Source organism: Halichoerus grypus, chromosome 4 (assembly GCF_964656455.1).
Source record: "Halichoerus grypus chromosome 4, mHalGry1.hap1.1, whole genome shotgun sequence".
NCBI classification, from domain to species: domain Eukaryota; kingdom Metazoa; phylum Chordata; class Mammalia; order Carnivora; family Phocidae; genus Halichoerus; species Halichoerus grypus.
In genome coordinates this window covers 74,815,153-74,837,818 of record NC_135715.1, presented here as the reverse complement: position 1 = coordinate 74,837,818, position 22,666 = coordinate 74,815,153, and the positions used below count along the sequence as shown (strand labels likewise).

The 22,666-nt window shown below is 41.8% G+C and overlaps 1 protein-coding gene across 3 annotated transcripts in view; it reads left to right on the top strand.

Moving 5' to 3' along the window:
* LOC118544814 (phospholipid-transporting ATPase IB) overlaps positions 1–22,666 on the top strand; it is a 581,647-nt gene that overhangs the window by 174,087 nt on the left and 384,894 nt on the right. For all 3 annotated transcript variants that reach the window (XM_078070549.1, XM_078070551.1, XM_078070550.1), the window contains exons 17-23: positions 5,102–5,207; positions 5,944–6,026; positions 8,868–8,917; positions 11,139–11,208; positions 12,062–12,146; positions 13,150–13,289; positions 14,803–14,941. In XM_078070549.1, coding sequence (XP_077926675.1) covers positions 5,102–5,207; positions 5,944–6,026; positions 8,868–8,917; positions 11,139–11,208; positions 12,062–12,146; positions 13,150–13,289; positions 14,803–14,941 — 673 coding nt within the window. The remainder of the gene's footprint in view (positions 1–5,101; positions 5,208–5,943; positions 6,027–8,867; positions 8,918–11,138; positions 11,209–12,061; positions 12,147–13,149; positions 13,290–14,802; positions 14,942–22,666) is intronic.

The window sequence follows — 22,666 nt, the reverse complement described above, 5'->3', positions numbered from 1 at the left end:
CCTGTCCCATGGACAATGGCAGGCGTTTTTGGAAGGAACCCCACTCTTAGAGAAGTTAGTGAGCTCCTTTTTTCTTCCTTTTCCTCCTCACCTTCTACTCTTCTGAGCCAGATTTCCTTTTATTCCAGTGGGAAGGCCATTGAGAGTAGGGGCAGATGCAGCCCTTATGAAAAGGAAGCCCTGACTTAGGTTACCATAAGCATCAATGAAAACATGAAGACTTTAAAGGCTATTTTAATCATCTGGACACTCACAGTTCTTTAAATGCATAATGTGGCCATGGATTGGAGAACTTATTTTCTAATTTTTTAGTAAAAGCCTACTTGCCTACGTTCAACGTTTTTTAAAACTATGTTCATCTGAAGCCTTCTGAAGTGTTCTTCATCTTGGCTACTCTGTGAATTATCTCATTGACATTTAACATCTAGCTCAACTATAAATAATGAAGACCATAGGCTCCAATATTTTTCTTTCAGAAAGTGTGAGATTGGATTAAGTGTACCTAATGGATTTTTAAAACATTTTAAATACAGAGCTTCTTAGATCACTTGGTTATTTTGCCAAAATATGGTTGAAGAAAGGGAAGAAACATTTCAGGATTTTAGCCTATGGATATCCCACATTCTTAATTGTCTTGGGACCATTGACTAAAATGAAAGCATTTGGACCAAGAAAACCTTTACTTTCCTCCCAAGAGAGTACTTCCATCTGCTACAGAATTTTTGTTTTTCCTGGGTCATCATTTTTGATTTTCTGGGTCCTTTATGACTATGTTTTAAGCTTTGTGTGGGCTGATAGCCAAAATGGAATTTTCCTATTAAAGAATCAACCTATGGAAAATTTCAAGGAATGGTTCATGTGGTCCTTTGATTACATTGCTAACCCATGACTTCCTATTGGTGGGATAATTTCCCAAAGATTTACCAAGGAAGATCATACAACTTTTTTTTTTTTTGAATGCTTATGCCTGGAACTTTTGAGTTGAGTCTTCAAGAAGAAATTGTTTATATATGTACATTTAAATACTTTATAGCTGTGCTTTGGTGTGCCAATTTTATACATGCCTAGTTTTCTATTTTTATATTTATCAAATAAAAAATACTCATTTCTAGATATATAAAGCATTTCGTGCAGATTAAAATCTGTTAAATGGAAGACAAATATTTTATGATTATGAGGTACCTAAAATAGGCAAATTCATAGAGACAGAGCAGAATAGAGGTTATTAGGGGCTAGGGAATAGTGAGAACAGGGAGTTACTCTTTGATGGGTACAGAGTTTGTTGGGAAGATGGAAGTTTTGGGTATAGATATATTGGTGGGTACACAGCAATGTGAATGTTTTTAATGCCCCTGAATCATGCACTTATAGATGGTTAAAATGATAGAGTGTATGTATATTTTTCAACACATAAAATTAACTTCTAAAAAGATATATATACATATATATGCATACATACATGTATATAGTCTTCAACAATCAGTTCTTTGAAGTTATAAAAGGCTTTTCTCGGAAGTTACAGAAAAAGAAGTTATTTTCAAACACGGAGCACTTGTTTAAAATAGATTACAAACATCCACAGACTGCAAATGGAGTTCATCTCCTTTCTCTAATTTATTATAGAATGTCAGGTTAACTAGAGAACCAAAGTTAGAATGGCTTTGTCTTAGGGATTTTCTTTTTATCTTTAGGAATGTTGTCTGTCCTACCACTCCAAGTGGAAACTTAATTTGAGAGTGTGTGCAACTCCTCTTTATAGCTCTCAGAAATATTTTACTATTTGCTATGAAATCAAAGATCCTCTTTCATGTTTCACTATGGGATGAGGTGATGTGCTGGACTTCATAGTTCACAGATGCAGGAGAAAGCAATCTTTTTTTTTTTCCTTTCCACATATGACATTTTTATATATGTGTTTCTATCTCATTGAATTGTCTGTGGAACTGGTTGTTGCTGATCACCATTTACATCAGAGAGAGAGAACAATAATCCCAGGTCAATGAATTACCAATGTAAGGCCCTCTATGGAAGTCAGACTCGTCCTTGGCAGCCTTTCAATATTTCCTTCAACCCCTGACACTGAGGCCAATACTGCCAAAGAGCAGGCCCAAGACCTAATTGTAAAATTGGCAGAACTTCTTAGAAGGGCAGAATTGGCAGCCTCACAAAATCATCTGCACCAAAGTCTAGTAGGAAGGACACCCTGGGACTAGGGTTGGGGTCTCCTGGGTAGATGCATCTGAGCTCCTGAGACCCCCAGATTCTTCTGGAACATGTGGGCCTGCAGAAGTGGTCTAAGGCCCTTCATAGAAGATGGTAGCTTCCCCGTGCTCCCATGACCAGGTCTCAGCTAAAGAAGATGTCTTGCCAGAAACTGCGTATCTTCCTCAGGGTCTGTCCCCACCTCCCACCTTAGCCCCTAGATCAAGCCGGGGGACCAATTTCAGCACGGCAGACAGGGGCAAAGATGGCCCTGCCAGTTTGGAAGAGGGATTATTCACTGAAGGGGCTGCAGGGCCTGGTAATCCACACCAGTAAGGACTGGGACAGCGTGCCTGAGAGCGAGGCGTGACAGAAAGCAGCACAAGGGAGAGTGTGTTGGAACACGGGACTCTTCTGTTGTTGGCAGTCAACAGAATGCCTCTCTTGGAGGGCCAGTTCTCTTAAGCTGCTGTGATGACTCTCAGAAACTTGGAAGGAGTGGTGGCCTCTCCATAAAAAGCAATTTATTTTCACTGCAGAAAACTCTCATATAAAGAGAAATATTTTTTTAATCCCCTAAATTCCTTTTTGTCCTTTGCTGCAAATTACTGTTAACATTTCAATCTATTCCTTTCCATACATGGGAACACTCACATAAAAACACAGAGATCATACTGTATATAATTTTTTTTATCCTGCCTTCTCAAGAAATTAACATTATGTTGTAAGTATATCCCCTAAACGCTAATAACTAATATTCCTAGAGATGGTCACTTTTCACTTCAGCAAAAGATTCCATTACCTGACGTCACCGTGGTTGATTCCCAGCACCCTGTTGGGTGAGATGTGGTTAGGTGGTTTGGGGACTTGGTTCCAGTAACAGTGCTTAGGTCAGGGGTGTGGAGCCTGACACAGTTTTGGCCAGTGAGATATGAGGAGAGGTTTGCAGGTGGGGAAGGCAATCTGGAATCGAAGCCCAATCGTCACAGTACTTTTGGGTAAAATTTCTTAGCATTTTTGTAGTATAGACCTTGGGGAACCTGTAAATCCCCTAACTTACTTGATTTCACTGAACTATAATTGTGCATGTCCTTTTCCTGAAGACTGATAAGAAGTAGCCATGTGAACAGTTATTTTCTTCCATACATCTGCTCTTAAATCATATTAACAGGTCAGAGGAGAAACTACGAATGTTTTAAAATATTAGTCACTGTCCATTTGTGACTAAAAAGCCAAGACAAAAACTCTGCAAAAATTAGAAAACACAGAGTTGTTTCCTGAATGTGCAAATACAAATCTCTCTTGAATGCATAGCCAGCTGCCTATCAAACAGTGAAAAATTAAAGACCTTGGCATTAAAATAACCCAAGGACAAGGAGGCCTGATGTCACCCCTGGCTTTGAACATCCTCCTGAAAGCGCTAGCCCAAGTGGGCAAGTAAGAACTCAAGTGTATATGTTAGAAAAGAAAAGGAAAACATCATCATCTGTGGATGATACAATAATTGGCTGCCTTAAAACCCAGGAGAGTCCACTGAAACTTGGGGAACCAGCAAAAGGTTAATTACAATTGGACATGAAATTCATTTATCAAATTCAGTGTTTTTACTTACATCTGAATGGACACTTGTGAAATGTAATAGAAATAAGATTCTATTCATGATATAAAAAGCAGTAGATAAAATGCCTAGTGCAGTGCCTCATGTATGGTAGACATGTAGATATTTTTTGAATGAATAAAAAATTAATTAAGAAGAAAATATGCCAAGACATATATTTAGAAGTGTTAAAAGCCTTTAATAAATAGGAAGGCATTCTGTATTCTTAGATGGGTAAACAGTATTAAGATGTCCTAGTCTAATCCCAATGAAAACTGTAAGGAGTGTGTGTGTGGGATGGGAGAAATATATTAAATAGATATCCAGGATTGTTCTTTTTTTTTTTTTTTTTTTTTAAGTAATAGGCATGGGATGCACTGCCTTACAGGTTTTAAGCAATTATTATTATTTTTTAAAATATTTTATTTATTTGAGAGAGAGAGTGAGAGAGAGCACGAGCGGGGAGGGGGGAGGGACAGAGAGAGAGAGAGAAGCAGACTCCCCACTGAGCAGGGAGCCTGACATGGGGCTGGATCCCAGGATCCTGGGACCATGACCTGAGCCGAAGGCAGACACCCAACCAACTGAGCCACCCAGGTGCCCCCATTTTAAGCAATTATTAAGTTAAAGAACAGACATGATGTAGAGTAAGTGCCAGGACAATGGAAGAGAAAGAACAAGGCTCACCCGTTTGGTGAGTCCATTCTCAGTGTTTCGATCCAACATAGATTTGAGTGCCTTCTGTCTGCGGGGCCTGGGGTTACACTGTTGAGGAAGACAGATGACCTGCTAGCGCTCCTAGATCTCATGGACGTGAGGGGAAGCATGTGAACAGCAGGAGTGTTTGAAGTGTTGGAACAAGGGGGGCAGGCGCTGGGGGAGCCCTGGGAAGGGCGCATGCCTCCTTGTTCTCACCTGACCTCAGGGTTAGCCCGTCAAGAATGGTGTTCCAAGACCAGGTGATAGTGGATTTCTCAGGTGGAGCAACTGTGGAATTACATCCTGGAGGATGAGTGATAATTGGCTGCAGGCGGGTGGAGGGTGGTGATGAGCCGCGGGACAGGTGGAGCCTTGTCTGAGGGACTACAGACTGGAGCGGTGGGTGGAGCATGCAGGAGGGAAGAGGCAGGAGGGGCCGGCACTGGATGGTGAGCAGCTGCCAGATCCCGGGGGACACAGAGTCCCTGCTAGGATCTCGACTTTGTTCTAAAGGGGGTGGGAAGCCAGTACAGGGTTCTAAGCAGAGGATGGCTGAATCTAACTGCAGTGTTTTACCAGATGATCTTGCCCTTATGTCTGTAGCCCACAGCTCCGTGCATACAGGAGTTCCTCACCCTCCTGGCCGTGTGCCACACCGTGGTCCCCGAGAAGGATGGAGATAACATCATCTACCAGGCCTCCTCCCCAGGTGAGGGCTCCGGGCTGGGAGTGCCCTGCTGTCCCCTTCTCTGGAAACTCGGGTGTTTGCAGTTACTTGTGGGCGGTGTGGTTTGGCGGCGTGCCCCACAAAGACCCCACTGTTTTCCTCTGACCTCATGTGGTTTACAGGTTATGGTGACAAGTGATAAAGCTGCAGAAAGGTGGTGCTGAGCCCTCCTGACCCCTGTAACACTGTGACAGCAGGGTGAGACTCCAGGCCATCTTGCATCTCCTAGCAGAAGACCCTGCACTAGACAAAACTCTCAGGGGAGGGAGGACTGGCTTCTTTGTTCATAGATTTTCCAACTGCTGATGGAACTAAGCTGGGTACTAACTCTTGAATCCACTTTCTGGAGCTCTGAATCCCACCGTACTAGAACTGAAACACTGCCTCACTCAGAGATGTTTAGTCAGAAAGTCATGGGAATGTTATTTAGGTTCCTTAGGGGGAACTTGACCCCCACCGAGAATAGTAGGCATGCCGTCACTCCTGTCCCGATGACTTAGTTTTAACTCCTATCTTCCCACCTAACAGAAGTGTTGCCCTCAGGACCCTGGTGCTGGGAGTGAACGAGTGCCTCCTAAACCCCGAGTCCTTACCACTGTGCATGGAGGCCAGGCCTCGCCAACGGCTGTGGGCTTGGTTAGTTTGAAAAATAACACATGCTCAACAGAATTCTACCATTAGCTGGGATGAGTCAATGCCTCCTCAACTCTATTCACAGATGAAGCTGCGTTGGTGAAGGGAGCGAGGAAGCTGGGCTTTGTCTTCACGGCCAGAACGCCATACTCGGTCATCATAGAAGCAGTAAGTGACAAGCCTGGACACCTCTTCACCTTGTACATCACCTACTTATTTACTCTATGTTTGAAATAGCATGTCTGATGGAAACATGATAGCTACATTTCTATTTTTTTTTCTGTGAGAAACTAGATCTGTTGCGAAGCTGCAGGTATCACGTGATTCTCTCAGCTTATTCATGTTTGTGTTGCAGGCATTTTTCTCTCTTGGAGATGCTTCTCCACAATTGTTTCATACAATTTGTAGTACAGCAGCTAGCCAGCCTGCTCTTTGTTCTGCAACAGTCAGGGGAATAACCACATGGCCCACTCATCTTGAGGGCAGGATCTTCGGCTCTGTCTTTGCAGCCTTGGCACCTGGAGAATTTGCACAGTAGGGCCCTCAGTGCACTGGCTTCAGTCTCCCTGGCTGGGGGAGAAGTGAGTTGACACTGAAGATCTTTGTCATCTGTAGTTTTTCTTTTCTCTAAGGTCAAGGGGGTTTATTTATTTTATGATTGATTTTTGAGTTTCCCTGCTCAGGAAGCCTGAGAGAGAAATTCGGTGATAGGAAAAAATGTAAATCAAGAATAACATCCAATAAGGACCCTTGAGGTGGGCAACGGGGGAAATTGTTGGTTAGGACTGGCCAGGCACTGGTGTGTTTAATGCTGACCCTCTAGGGCTGCAGGATGGGTTGATGAGGGCTTGGAAGCAGTTACTGCCTTCTTTCTCCTCTGCCTTCCTCCACCCCTCAATTTGGGGAGGATTCATGGATTGTAACAGCTTTGCCTTCATTCATCCTTGTATCTCTAGGCCTTGTTAATGCATTTGAAATTCACTTCTAATTTATATAATAAGTTGTTATTCCTGACTTGACGGTACTCTATTTTTCTTGTACTTATATGCAAAACCTAGAAAATATCAGACCTTCTACAGTGCACCCATTTCTTGGCACTTTCAGTTTCTTGTCTTCTGGAGTACAGAGATCAAATCATAATTATTTTTTACTTTAAAGTAGAACAAACTAACTGAGAATCGAATTTCCTTCATAGAAGCTTCTCATAAATGAAGTCTTTACCCCCTTCAGTTTGAGGAGACTTGTAACGTTCGCTGTGGAGTTTTCTGTCGTATGGGTGCTGCTGTTTTCTCTGTGTTGCAGTGATGGGGACTGGGAGTGGGTGTGGACTGATGGGACACAAGTGGGAGAGACGAGGAGAGCCGGGCTGCTTCTACTTTGCTCACAGTACCGGATAAATATGGAGAGCTAGAGAGAGAGCCCACTGGTGTTGTCATCATGGCGGTAGATGCTGACCAAACGTGGATTGGCACCTCTTCATCTTTTTATTAACCTCTTTACTTCTGGGAGTAAATAAGACTACCTGACTAGTTAAGGTTCATAATAATAACTTTAAAATCCTATTTAACCATAAATACCAGAGTATCCTCAAACCACGCGTTCTCGAGTTGGTTACTAGCTATTTACGTGATGTGGCCCCACGGTCATCTTAACGGCCGAATCTGTGGGCTGCACATGGTTGCACGGCAGTTGATGGGATAGCAAAGTGGTGGGCTTCTGGCAGTCACAGCACTCGTGCCAATTTGTGGGGTACCAGTGGGCATATTTCTGAATGGACATCTGACCAAGTTGGGACAAGCTGAGGAGAAGGAGCTGGTAGTTGCAGAAAGAGGGGAATAAAGGTCGATGACAGCTGGATGAGGTAGGTCCCTGATTGTATTTCAGGATGCTAGGAGAAGGCGTGGGGACTTGTGGACAGGGCAGTAATGATGGGTCGGTGCCACTGTGTGTCAGTCGTGCACTTGGTAATTTGCAGGTTGCTTCATTCATTACTTCTCTCAAACCTAAGGGACAGGTGCTACCACCATTCCTAAGGAAGCCACACACTTAGTGGCAGACATAGGATTCAAAATCACAAGGAACTCCAAAGCCCACATTCTTTCTTTCCACTGTGATGTATTGGGGAAACAGAGAGCAGGTTTGATCAAGGAGTTTGAAAATGGTACACACATAGTCTAGAATCTTCTGGAAAAAATTGAGAATATTGAGGTTCCAACTTTGAAGAACCTGAAGAAAAATAACATTTAATTAGTTGCCCTAAAATCTTACACAGATCCATAATCCTTATTTCTAAATCCCAAATCCAAAATTCAAGAAGCTTTGAATTCTAAAAGTTTTTCCCCCATATTTGGGGACTTAGGCAAATGGCAGCAAAATGTAACCAGAACTGACATGCGGTGGTTTGTGGTCTTAATCTCGGTGTGAATAGTCCTACATTTTGCTGTAAAAAATTAATGAGTTGGATTACAGGGTGTTGCCCCAGACCCCCCTGGGGAAATTATGGCACATAACTGTATGTGTACATTTTTATAAAATGTGTAAAATTCTGAATTCGGAAGCATGACCTGCCCCAAGGTTTCAGGTGGGCCTGTGTAGCTTGTGTCCTGTGTTCTCCAGTCTTGGAAGGAAGGGACTGTCAGCCCGTTAGGACAGCCTGGAGAAGAATGAGAAGCTTCTACCAGAAGGGGGAGCTATGACCTCACAGGACTGGCTTGTGGGAAAACCATAGCTGTTGAAAAGGCCTTTGCGGGGGGGGGGGGGGGGGGGGATAGAAAGAGAGAATGAGGTGGAGAGGAGGAAGAGTGGGAGAGGGAATATAGGTGTACGTATGTGTATGCATTACAGAGAGAGGGAGAGAGGGACATACGTGTATGTGTATTATATACAGAGAGAGAAAATGCTGGAGGGATGGGGAGATGTGTGTACAGAGAGGTTTATGTTTGGGGAGACTGTTGTTTTGAGATTTTAATACTTTGCACCTCAGGTAAGAGCCTGCTTTTCTTCCTTTAGATGGGACAGGAACAGACATTTGGAATCCTTAACGTCCTGGAATTTTCTAGGTATGTTTCTCTTTCATGCGCTTGAAATAAAATACTTCCATATATATTTAACAACATCATCCCAGTGTTTGCAGGATTGTATAATATGATTAAATACAGTACCTAAGTATTAAGTTTAGTAAATATATCTCCACAAACCCTCTCCTCTCTGGAATTTGTGACTTTCATTAAAGAAAGTGAAGTAGGCCATTTTTCTTTTTTTTCCAAATGAAACCTTATGCTTCCATATCCTCCTCTTTCTTTAGATTTCCAGACCTGCTGTTCTGGCATCAGCAGCTGCAGACATGTCTGCATAGTTTGGAGTATGTGCCGAGGGCCCTATTTCTGTTGGTTTTTCCCACGTCCCATGAGGTCGAGCCTCAGGCTCCATCCTGAGTGCTCTCATGCCAGGCCTGGGAAACTGATGAGCGGAGGCCAACAAGATCAGTCCATCCCGTCAAAGGCTTTGTCCGAGTCGGGCAGTTCTGCTGTATATATTCCAGCTCATTCTTCTCCAGCTTGGTTTATTTAATTTAAGACCCAGGAATATTTGTTGGATCATTTGCTTCCCTTGTCATTAAAAAAAATCTTAATGTTTTGTTTCCTTCCTTCTTAACATTGAACTTGATGTCAATACTAGAGCAAGGTTCTGTTGCTACCTCAAAAGCATGTTTTCCCATTAGTAAAATTGGGGTTTTTTCAATAACCTTTGTTAAATGATTCACGCATTTTCTCTGTCTGCTTTATAAGCTATTTGAAAAATATCAATTTTTAACCCTCTTGTGGAAAATGCTTTCCAGCCCTAGTCTTTGGTTTTAGGACTGCAAACTTGAACTTTGGTGGGTCAAGAGCCCTTGGGGATGGGCATTCAGAGGGAAAGAATGATGGTTGATAAGAGTAGTGGTTTATATAGGGGAGTAGGGGCCAGAGTCCCCGTGTGTGGAGATAAGGAACACACTAAATGTTGCTCCGGACTTTTGTGCCCCATCTCTTGTGGATGTCCTGGAAACTGTGCTGTTATGTGGCTGTGGTAACTGGGACCAGCAGTTATTACAGGGACGAGAAGGAGGAAAGGGAATTCGGTTAAAACAGGTGAATATGGATAGAGACACGAGGATGAATTAAAAACTTCTGGGAGAATACGAGCGAGTAAAAAGGTTGTTTGTAGTTATAGCTGTGGTTCTATTTCATTTTAGTTGCTCCTCTTTTTCCAGATGCCATAAATCCTGACAACACTCCTTCGCAGGACTTGGTGGCAGCCCTGCTTTATACATTTAGAAACTGAGATGCTGGGTAGACAATTTTGCTGAGAGTCCCTGGCTACTAGGTAGCTGAGAGAATTCAAATCCAGGTCAGACCCAGTGCTGTGGGTTAGGATGTGGAAGTTTACACAAAGCTGGAGAGAGAATATCCCTCAGTCTTAGGAGCTAAGAGTCCATTGGGAATCTCCTTATAGGGGTGGGTGGTCTGGGACCCACTGTGGTTGGGATGTGTTTCAGGAGGATGAAATGTCTGCAAAAGGCATGGGACAGAAGGTGTAGAGAAGGAGCGTGGTGTGTCTTCTGGTGTGGGGGAGACCTGCAGGTGAATGGGAGTTGCTCGTGGGGGATGAGGCCAGGCGGTAGAGGTGAGTGGAGGTCAGCAAGAACTGGAATCTGTAGGCGGTGGGGAGCCATTGAAGGCTCCATGAGTGAGCGTGGGTCACGATGAAAGAAGAGTGCAGAAGTGTCCATGTTGGAGTGGGGAGGGCAGTAATAAGGCACACCTCAGTGCTGAATCACGAGTGTTCTATGAGTTTCTAATTTTTTTCTACTTCAGTTAACAGAAGACACAACAAGGGGCTTTTGAACTAACTGGATTTATATTGAAGCTTCCACTCTGCTGCTTACTGGGCAGATGACTAATATTTTGAGCTGCAAAATAACACTTTTACAGAATATTATCAGAAGTAAATTAAATGTGCATAATAGATGGTCAAATTTTCCATTTCTGTTCTCCTGCTGTAGTTGTACTAGTGAGTTTCCATGGCAGGGAAAAGTAGATTTATGTCCATTATATATAAATAAAAGAGTAGTGGATATACAATTAAAGTCCAACTCTGAAGGAAAAGGTAAGGAAAATGGAGCTTTGCCATTTTTAGGGCTCTCAGATCATCTTTTGATTTGTTGGGTGCTTAACCATAGGGCATGGGTCCTATCATACAGACCAATGATGACTTTTTCTTTCTTTCTTACCCCTACAGTGACAGAAAAAGAATGTCTGTAATTGTTCGAACTCCTTCAGGCCAACTTCGGCTCTACTGTAAGGGGGCTGTAAGTACCGGCGAAGTATCTTGTGTAGTAGGGCGCCCTTGGTGGCTACCCTGAGTTTGCCCAAGGTTGAAGGGCTCTTTCAGATTGGCCATAAAATTGACTTGCTGGTAAAAGCCCACTGAAGATAGCGGTGGTTCAGGCCAGTGTGGCAATGATGGCCCATGAAAAGCTTGCTTTTAGCCAATAGTTAGTTTCAGAAACAGCAGTTCTCTGTGTCGTGCAAAATCCTTGCAGCTTGACTTCTGATTCTCATTTCACCACCAGTGGGTTCTGACTTTGGGAAGATAGAATAATTCATATTGACCTGTGATAATCTTTTAACTACTCTGAGATTGCGTGTGTGTGTGTGTTCGCTAGCAGCTATTCTTAGTTGTTGTGGTTTGTTTGTCGTCACAGAGAGCTTTTCTGAGTTGTGTTCCTCAGTGTTTCTTAGTGGAACTGGGTTCAGTGCCTAGTGGGCTGTGCACTCCCTGTCTAGGAGCTCCTGCAGGGTCAGGAAACAAGAGGGTATTTGAGTAATTTAGGACGTGCCTGTTACTCTTTCCACTTCTGCATAGAGGTGTTATAAACGTGGGCATGTATTTTGCAAATTTGGGTAAATGTCGGTACCATTGTGTCCCTGATAATTCTCTTGACACTTACAATTCTCCTCAAAAAGTGTTTGTTTGGACACATCTATACCTGATTTGTTTTCCAAAGCTCATGACTGAATCTGGCCAAGACTGTATTTCTACTTGCCCACTCAAGTATTCTCATGCACGCTGGATAAGCATTAAAACAGAGCTAGGTTTAGAATGCTGACTGGAAGGTTTACTGAAGGGATTGCCAGTCACAGTGTTTCTCTACTTTATAGGATAATGTCATTTTTGAGAGACTCTCAAAAGATTCAAAATACATGGAGGAAACACTGTGCCACCTGGAATATTTTGCCACAGAAGGTAAGTGAAATTTGGAAATGTTTTTAACCATCCAAGTTGTACTTTCTTGTGTTTGTGGCTGATGCTTGGGGGGAGCAGTCGTGTTCTGAATGGACATGTGTGTTTTGTGCGGTGCTTGGCTTGCTTCACAAGATACACTTTTCTAGTGCCCCTCCGGCCCCCTCCCTCCGCATTCTATGCCTATGGCAGTGACAAGATGTGCGCCAGGGTCCACACTCAGCTACCTGTCTGAGACTCTGCTGACTCTTCACCAGGAGTAGGGAAGGAACAGTCAGGCCAGTTCACAACATGTAGAATCCTTTTGTAGTTATTATTGCTCTTCTCAGAAAATTCATGAGGTTATTTCCCTGTCTTCCTCTCGTTATCCTTATGACACTGGCTTATCCATCACTTGAGGAAACAATAATTCATTGAGCCCATAGAGACTAGGAAAGGAGTTCTCTGAAAGGCCTCAAATAGCACTGATGTCAGGGTTTCCAGCAAGGGAATGTGATGGAAGCTGGAGCCTGGCCGAAGTGCTGACCTCTGCGTTTTCATCTTTGTGCATTTCTATGGCCACGCGCACATGCGCGTGTGTGCATGTGTGTGTTTGTGCACACGTGTGTCTGCCAGAAAGCCTGGATCTTCCACATGATGGCACGTTGGGCTTTTATTGCTGTCTTGACATGTACCCAGTGCCACCTCTATTTGCTGATGCCTGCCTGCTGCACATGCGCATAAGGGGCATGCCCAGCTCCTGTACTTCTCTGCTGTGGGGAGTTCACTCTGCGGCTTCCATGTACTCTCAAATTTATACACGAGGTGCCTTACAGCAAAATGCACTAGAGTTGTTCTTCAGTTCCCTTTTTAGATGTGTGAAAGTTGAATTAGAGTGACCTAAAAAGCTGATAGTTTCTTTAATTTTTTTGAGCATGCTGGTTTAAAATGGAGCCCCATGATGTCACCTAGGAGGGAGGGTATCCTGCTTGCTCCCGTCGCTGGATACACTGTGGCTGTTTTGCAGGCTTGAGGACTCTCTGTGTGGCTTACGCCGACCTCTCTGAGCATGAGTATGAGGAGTGGCTGAAAGTCTATCAAGAAGCCAGCACCATACTGAAAGACAGAGCTCAACGGCTGGAAGAGTGCTATGAGATCATAGAGAAGGTGATTACACGCGAGACAGTTGTTGCATGCCCACTGAGGGGCTCCACCGAGTACTGAACAAAGTCTCTGATCAGGAATCGTTTTGCTATATAGCCATGTTCCCTCTTCCTGTACATATCTTAACCATTAGCTTTTAACGAGGTCTTTCTTTGCTTTAAGAAACACTTAGTTTTTATGGGCTACCTGAAAGGTCGAACCACCTTTAGCTAAGCGTTAATGGTATCTTAAGAAGTATCAGGTCAAAAACAGTGTCAATGACTCTTGGGGTTTACCTAAGATTAGGCTTAATGAGATTGCTCACCCTGTTGAGTTATAGGAGCATTCCGAATGCGTGGGCTGGTTGGACATTACTCATTCTAAGCATTTTCACACTTATTCTAGTAATAGCTACCTTTGCCATTGCTACTCCATATTGCCTACTTTGACTTTTTGTTGTTGCTGGTCCTTGCATTTTATCCCAAAGCATTAGGTAGATTTCTAGTATTGGATTCCCTCAAATCTAGCAGCTAGATCTCACTTTTTTCTGTTTCATGTCAGCATCCATTGGCCCATTCATTTTCCAGTTTCTGAAACTCTGAAGTCCTTAGCTTTTCTCATTCTTCGTGTTTTTTAAAATTACTCTTGGCTTTTTTAATACTCCGTTTTTGTTTGAGTTTTATATTTACTTGTTTGTCACTTTAGTGGAATTCGGTAGGAGTAAAACAGAATTCAAGTGTTCATTTGCTCTGCTTTACTGGAAAAAAGCAAAATTACTTTTAGAATCAGAAAATGATTACATAGGTGATGGGCCCATGCGGCACCAAGCAGAGGTAGTTCTCTTTTCCCACAGTCGGGTAATCAAGTTATGGTGCCCTATCATGGAGGGACTTAGGGGAGGTAGGTGCTGTGTGCTGGGGCTCTGGAATCTGCCAGGCCAGCAGGCAAGGTACAGGCTGCTGATGGGTCTTTATCTCCCCATGCATCCACACCCATCCTCACTGTGAACTGGGCTCTGTGGGCCTGGAATAAGTTTAACAGAGGCAACATTTGATAATCCTTAATCTTAAGATACTTTGATATTTTCTTCTCTGGCTGTTGAAATGTTAGCATCAGCTGTCTCTAAGTCTTGCATCGTCAAGAATCAGTTTTTCTCCTGTGTTAACCATAATATAATATGTACGTTATTCATCAGTGGAGTGAGAGGAGAAGGCTCACCTCCTGTGAATATCTGCCCGTATCAGGATAACTTGCCCGTATGCTCTACTGCTAGGTGATTTCTATTCTAACGTGCCCATGGTCCAAGAAGTAAATGGTCGATGCTGGGTTGCCTATGTGTTTCAAGTGGTTCTAACATTGCAGATAGTTTCGAAATGCCCCACGTCAAGATATCATTAATTATCTGCAAATGAAGGTTTAATGTGAAGGAAATAGGAGAACTGTCAGAACATTTTGACTGCCTTTTGGGGTCAGTTTTGTCATTGATGCTGCTCTTAAGTATGTACCAATCTGTAATCGAAGTTCTTTTTCAATCTAGAATTTACTGTTACTTGGAGCCACAGCCATAGAAGATCGCCTTCAGGCAGGCGTTCCAGAAACCATAGCAACTCTATTGAAGGCAGAAATTAAAATCTGGGTGTTGACAGGAGATAAACAAGAAACTGCAATTAATATAGGTAATTAATTTTAAAATTTCCTGATGTTGGTTTTGTATTGTTTTTAAAGTATCTTGTAGACGTGCCTAAGGCTTCCTCAAATGCATTGACAGATGATGTTTTAAGACCAAGAAAAGTTTACCTAGATCAAATGAAGATGCTTTTATGAGCTTTATCTGCCTATAATAAACATTAAAACTATTATATCTCCTGAATTGTATTAAACACACTTATATAGGATACAGAATTCAAGATTTGACAACTTTTTCTTACTGCTTCCTTCACAAATTGTAGTCTGAGGCTAAGATCATCTTTTCACTAAGTTTAATATGCATTATAATTTTATTTTATTCTTTTTAAAGATTTTATTTATTTATTCGACAGAGAGAGTGAGAGAGCACAAGCAGGGGGAGCAGCAGGGGGAGAGGGAGAAGCAGGCTTCCCGCTGAGCAGGGAGCCTGACGCGGGGCTCGATCCCGGGGTCCTGGGATCATGACCTGAGCTGAAGGCAGATGCTTAACCATCTGAGCTATAATATGCATTATAATTTTAAATAGTTATAACCACTTGAATGATTTTACCAACTGATGGGTCTTCTAAGAGTCTTGTCTCTTTCTTTCCCTTCCCTGTCTGGGTTGGTAACCTCTTTGCTTGCTAAACATCACAGAAATGAAAATTGAAGAAAGGGAATTTTAAGTCCAGATAACTTACATTAATGTTAAAGAGGCACATTTTGAGTTTGAAAGGAGTTGAAATGACTAATTTTAAAAGATCTAATTTTGGTTATTGAACTTTCAAGTTACCTGGTGCATTTAGCACCATTATGGCATAAGAAGCCCTGATGCATATGTGATCAGATGAGTGTGTAAGGACTGCATGACTTACAATATATTTATGGAAGTAGACCATGTCACAGCTCCCTTTAGGAAGAACACACTAGAACCTCCAAATTTAAGTGACTGTTGCCCTATTTGGAGCAGTCTCCTTGGAATATTATCAGTTGAATCCAGAGGTGCCCCTTTCCTTAAGCCTTCTCTTTCAAAACAGCTCTGTCTCAGATAACCCCAGTAGTAGACAAATACCTCCTCTCTGAAGTGAATGTTGTTTTTGGTTTAATAGACAAGACTCATTTAATCATTTCTTAGCAAGGTTGTATCTAGTCACATGCAATTTGGACGCCCACACAAATGAAATCAAAGTCACAGGTGAGTGACATGTGATTCATAAACAGTCTGGGAAGCTTTAGGTACAGACTTTGTGGATTTGTGTTGTCTTTCAAATGCATGTTTCTGGACAAAAGTCGGATGACATTTCTGTGTGGATCCCTCACTACTACTGGAAAATAAAAACCCAGAGTGTGTAGCCCTTTGGTGATGTCAGCAATATTTTGTAAAATGAAGGTAAACACTTGCTTTTGGTATACTGTCCCTCTCTCTATTTATATATGTTGTCCCTTCAGGTATGATTTCTCATATAAATCTGGGCTAAAACACCTGCTTCTGATATGTGGCCTGTGGTTCATGTAGGGCTACTGCCCTGAAATGCTGGCAATTTAGGGAACGCTTTCTGCTCTTCTTGGAGCAGTATCAAAGAAGGGAGTAACCCCTCGAGTTAAAATTGCACGGTAACGATAAGATCTGGAAAACAGAGCTTGAGTGTTCCTGCTGGACTATTGACCTTTCTATGCTCCTAGCCCCAGACGACTTCCTTAAGTGCTTTCTTGTGTTTGCTGTAAGAAGCGAGTGTGACTTTGCTGGCATTGTGCTAGCTGGAAGAAGGCCACTGTCCCTCTCATGGCCTCTCCACCAGATCACTCTGCCCTTGGGCAGCACACTCATCCCTTTTCCGGCTTGTTCCTTTCGTCATACCTGAGCGTATCAGGGTCTGGAGGAGTTTGGAATAAACACAAATGAAAGCGAAGGCTTGAAAATCAACCCAGAAAACACAAATGGGTTATAATTCATAAAGGAAAGCTTGACTTGAATGCCATGAGTCTTCTCTGAGCCTTACAATATAATTGATGCCCGTCCGAAGAGTTTGTAAAAATAATGGTTATATTACTTTGTGCTTTTTTTCAAAGAGAGTATAGCAACATTTGTAGTTTTGATACCAGAAGCATTCATAGCCATTAGATATTTTAAAATTCATCTTTCCTAGCAACTACTCTGCAAGACCACAATGAGTTGATGCTTCCTGCTTATATAAAAGCTGATGACTTTGGCGAAATCTTGTCTTCTGAAGGCTTTTTTCTACTCCCATTTTTTTTCTAGTGTATCAGAATTCAAACATATCTTTGGTGTTTTTCAGTATGCCGCCAACAGCCAGGGAACTGATATTCTTTGAAAGAGCTCTGTCTGAATTACTTTTTCACTTTGCATTCAAAACTTACTGGTAATCCTGGGCAGTGTCGAGGGATTAAATGTCATTTTCTGATTTAGGATATCTGTCGAGCCTGCAAATGATGCAGAAGGCTCAGCAAAGTGTAGACGTCCAGACATTGTATCAGACTTGTCCATGCCAGACCACAGGTGACAGCTATATGCAGCGTGAGGTCGTGCCCCAGATGCAGTATGGATTGCACGACTGTTTACTCGTCCTGTGTTCCTCATCCCCCTGGTAATGTGAGCCATCATTGATCTATCTTCCATTATACTGGATATTCTGTATATGGTAGTGCATTCTGTGTACATTTTTGGGCACTCAGAAGATATTTGGGAGGAAGAGCAGGTGTCTAGCAATTCTACTTCTCTGTGAAGGAAGGACAGGAGAGCAAACGAATGGAATGCCTGCTGAGTGCCTTCTGAATTCTGTCTTCAGTCTTTACGTACGAACAGTCTTACCACTCAAGGGGGGAAGTTCAGTGTTTCTAAAGGTTATGTTCTGTTTCATGACCACTCTGGTGTGAGGTCCCAGGGCTCTTCACTTCTGGTGTGGGGCTCCCTTTAAACAGATTCACATAGCTTTCATAAAACTGTTCTCTGAAATTGGAAGACTGGGGGACAATGGTCCTGTGTTTCAGCCATTCCAGGATGCACCTTGTTGTCCTATGTCAACGTCCCTGAAATTGGGATGTCTTATAACTATTGACTCTCACCCTTTAATCACATTGTTTTAGTGATACTTATGGTAACAGTTCACCTCTAGAGGCAACAGTTGGTATGTTTGGTGTTTGGGGTTGTTGGCTCTCCTCAGCATTGGGTTTCTCTATCATAGTTTAAGAAGTGTTTGTAAGGGGCTCCTGGGTGGCTCAGCTGGTTAAGCATCTGCCTTCGGCTCAGGTCATGATCCCAGGGTCCTGGGGTCAAGTCCTGCATCAGGCTCCCTGCTCAGCAGAGAGTCTGCTTCTCCCTCTGCCTGCCGCACCCCTGCTTGTGTTGTCTCTCTCCAACAAATAAATAAATGAAATCTTAAAAAAAAGAAGCATTTGTAAAATGTAACTTTTAGTTCATACCTTGCAAACATTTAATCAAATTAAGTTCCAGGGTATTTGTGTCTCTTAGGAGCCAATGAGTACTATATAGACAGTCTTCTTGCCTGTGGGTTTTAGGTAGTTTGGAACTGGCCTAATGCCAGAATCCTACTGTGCTGGGCTTGAATTTATGCTAACTAGTTGTGTTTCAAGGAGTTGGCAGTTTTCTTTTTAGCTTAAAGATTTGGCATCCGTTAGTCTAAAGTGAAATTTCAGTTATAGCCTTTGTGAATCGTGTCATTTCCTTATTGCTACTGGGTAAGACATCTATTAAATGGATAGACAACAGATACGAAGTCTACAGAATCTATATTTTTTTTTTCTAATGGATGCAGGATGAGTGAGAGCAAAATCTATTTTAAAGTCATTAAGTGAGGGCGCCTGGGTGGCTCAGTTGGTTGGGCGACTGCCTTCGGCTCAGGTCATGATCCTGGAGTCCCAGGATCAAGTCCCGCATTGGGCTCCCTGCTCAGCAGGGAGTCTGCTTCTCCCTCTGACCCTCCCCCCTCGCATGTGCTCTCTTTCTCTCTCTCTCTCATTCTCGCTCTCTCAAATAAATAAATAAATAAAATCTTTAAAAAAAATAAAGTCATTAAGTGGGCAATAGCTTTCATTAAACCATTTCTAAGTTGTTGTGACTCATTATTTAATACTTTTAAACCACTTCTTAGAGTTTTAGAAGTTTAATTTTTAAAAGTGAGTGAATATGGTGCCTGATCCTCCTATTATTGCCTATAATTTGCCTTGCCTGTCGAAAGGAAGACCAGTTTCTGTTTTCAGTGAAGCTGGGACATTGGTGGTGGTCTCAATCTGAGTGTTGTTTTTCACAAAAAAGTCAGACATGTTATTTCTTGATTACCTGCAACTAACATTGTTGCCAGATGCTCTACTCTAGGCTGGGGGAACTTACATTCCCTAATTGGAGCATGAGTTAATTCTGAGACAAAGCCGAGAGTAACATAGATGAGAAAGTACTAGTTGTGAGGTAGAGATATTAAGTATGACTGGTGTTAATAATAGTTACTGAGTGAATGTTAGCTAGAATATGCCAAATACTGTGCTGAATCCTGTCGTGGTCAGTTTTATATCTGATTCCTTGCAGATAGCCATCATCCCTTTTTTAAAGATAGAACAGAGGCACAGAAATACCAAGCAACTCGGCCTAGGTCACAGAGACTGTGAAAGTGCCGAAAATCTGAGCATGTACCTGTGACAGTTGATATTCACTTCCTAGAAAAGACCAGGGAAGCTTCGTGGATGATATACGTTTAAAACTTGAGCCTTTAAGAATTTGTTTAAAAAGAAAAAAGAGGCATTAAGGAGGGCACGTGGTGTGATGAGCACTGGGTGTTATATGCAACTGATGAATTATTTAACTCTACATCTGAAACTGATGATGTACTGTATGTTGGCTAATTGAATTTAAAACAAATTCTGCACAGAGAATGGATCAGGACAGCCCAGTTTGGGGGAGGGGAGGGGTTTGTAAGGCAAGGCTGAGGCCATGTGCTTTTACATGTGACGGAGCCTTCCTGAGAAGGATCTGGAGGGAAAGGTGACCAGGTGTGTGTTTCTGTGGATGAGTCCTTAGCTTCCTGGTTCTCTGGATGATGAAGGACTTTGACCCCATCTGGAATAGACTAAGAATACTATCTTTCATTATCCATTCCTGATGTCTGGCAGTGTGTTTCATACATTCATACTCAAATATTGATCAGACTCTCTCTGAAAAATATTTAGGACCAACAAACTTACTGAGGGTTTGGAAACATGCTAAATCCTAGTGATGGGTAGCTTTATTAATCTGATCCTAAGATACATGGTTAGTAAGGATAAACTGTCCCTAACCCTTCCAGAAATGTCTCCAAAGAAATCTGGATTTGGGTATCTTTGACAATGTGAGCTTATCTCAAAAGAGAGAGAGAATGATTGCAAGATCTGAGAGATTTGGTTTGGTGATACTTTCTAGCATGGATAATTATTTTCTTAAAATGAAGTCCTGCTCTAAGTACCATAGAGTCTGTAATATTTTGATTTCTTTGTATGTTGATTATATTCAGGTAGTAGAAAGGCTAAATGTTTTTGTAGTGTGCTGTTAATTTCAGATGTAAAAAGTGAAATCCCAGAGGTTCCCTTCTCAGTGATTTTATGGGCGTTTTGTTAGATTGCAAGATTAAAGAACCAGACCTCAATTTACAAGCGTGGATTGACATTTCATACCTGGCTCTTCTCCAAGAGTTGATCTCATTTTATCCACAAACATTAGAAATCAAGCACACCAAACTGGGGTTGACATAATTTAATTTGCCACATTCGCTAAGTCACAAGTAACTGTGTTAAACTTCCATGTTCTGTATAGTACAGGTGTTCTGTGTGATAATTCTCTAAGCAGAACCTCACTTCATTTTCCAAATTAAAACAAACAAACAAACAACAAAACCTATTTCCAGAAACCTTTAGTTTTGTATATTGAAATTCATGGAAGTGTCCGTGGTTTTATTTTTTGCCCTCTGCCTGCAACAGCTAAAAAAATACTTAAGAGTTTTTCCATAATATCTTTGTGTAGATTCAGTTGTCAAGCAGTGTTTTGCTTAAACTGAAAAATATAAAATAAAGCAGCAAGCTAGGGCTTAAAAATTATAGCTCGCTTCTGCAGCTGTTGTTCAAATAAAAAACTACCAGCAAATCCTTTTGCATTAGTTATACTAAATTTGTAACAGTCTATGTTGCATGAAGTTGCTGGAAGCCTCTGGGGATATAAAGAAAGAGCAAGTCTCCCATAGTGGGAAATAATTAAAGTTGCAACATCTCCTTTTATAAATGAAAATAAAGTGTAGACCTCCCTTCTGGACCTGATCTAAGAATTTATAGGAAAGAAGAATACATTTGTAAAATTTTAATGGCAAACCAAGACTTCAATTATGTCAATCCTATCAGACAGAACTTTGAATGGCATTCTGGAAAAGTCTTATTTTTACTCATCACTATTGTTAAAATACAGACTTGAACAAATTTGAAAATGTATAGAAAATTGTTTCATGTTTCCTACTTTTGTTTTTTGTCTTAGAGGTTAAACAGGTATTTGCCCATGTAGTATTATGATTTTAAATTATTCAGTTTGTTCTCGTTTTTAAAATAATACGTAGTGGTTTTAGCAAGCAAAATAATCGCATTCCCTTGAGGTAACTATTGTTAACTGTCTGGACTATATCTTTATGGTATTGCTTTAAAAAATATTTGGATTAAAAGCCATAAGTTTGTGCTTGAAGGCTTGTGTTCTGAGGTGATCTACAAAATATTCTGAAATGACAATAGTTAGTGAAGGATATACTTTGTACATTCCAAAATAAACAAATATTTAGTGTCTCTCTCCTTCCTAAACAACACAACAAAACAAGGTTTTTCTTGGTCTTAATTTTTGTGTGTCTTGAAGTCTATTTGGTGCCTTTTAATAGGGTTTCCTCAGCACGGGGTTGGAGGGGGGTAGGGGGAGGGAAGCCCTGCTGAGTAGATATGTCACGTAAATGCAGTAGTTCTGAGACTTGCCCATTAGTTAAATGCCTGTCTCCTTTTCCACTTAAATATAGCATCTACCGGAATGGAATGGATATTTTAGCTGTTCTGTGGAGGAGAATCCAGGCTCTTCCTTGTTTTAGGAACAGTATTGGTTAAGCCCCTTCCTTGAGATTGTCACCCAGGTACTTGCTTGAAGGTTGTAATTCTCCATGCTGATGATTTGTTTCATGTTTCTGTGATCATTAATCTTTTATCTTCAGGTGCTGAGGAAAAAGAAACAACTTTCTAGGTGGAAGGATTCTTTTCTTACCTTTTCTCAATGAGATAAATTGAGATTGGTGGTTGGTGAAAGCGCTAACTCTCTCAAGGGGCACTCAGAGGGTGGAGGGTAGCTTGAAAGGAAAGTCCTGAAAGACATCCAGGGTCTTAGGATTTGCTGGAGCTGCTCTTTCCCAGGGTGTGTGGATTTGAGTGGGGAGGAGAGCTCTCCTCCTGCTCTGTGGTGTCACCGAGTATCTCCAGATGTTTTGGCGTGGACTACAAAGCCTGAGTAGGAAAGTGATTCAGAGAAAACATGTTCACCTTCTGGGAGGAGAGTAGAAGAGTATCTTGCTTAGTCTATAGCGATAACTATTTTAAAATGTGATGGAAATTATTGATAAGAATCGGTTTTGGAAGACATTTCTTTTGTTCTAAACAAATTTTTCTTTTTTTTTAACTCAGGTTTAATTCTTGAAATGGGGATTGCTTTGAACTTGGGT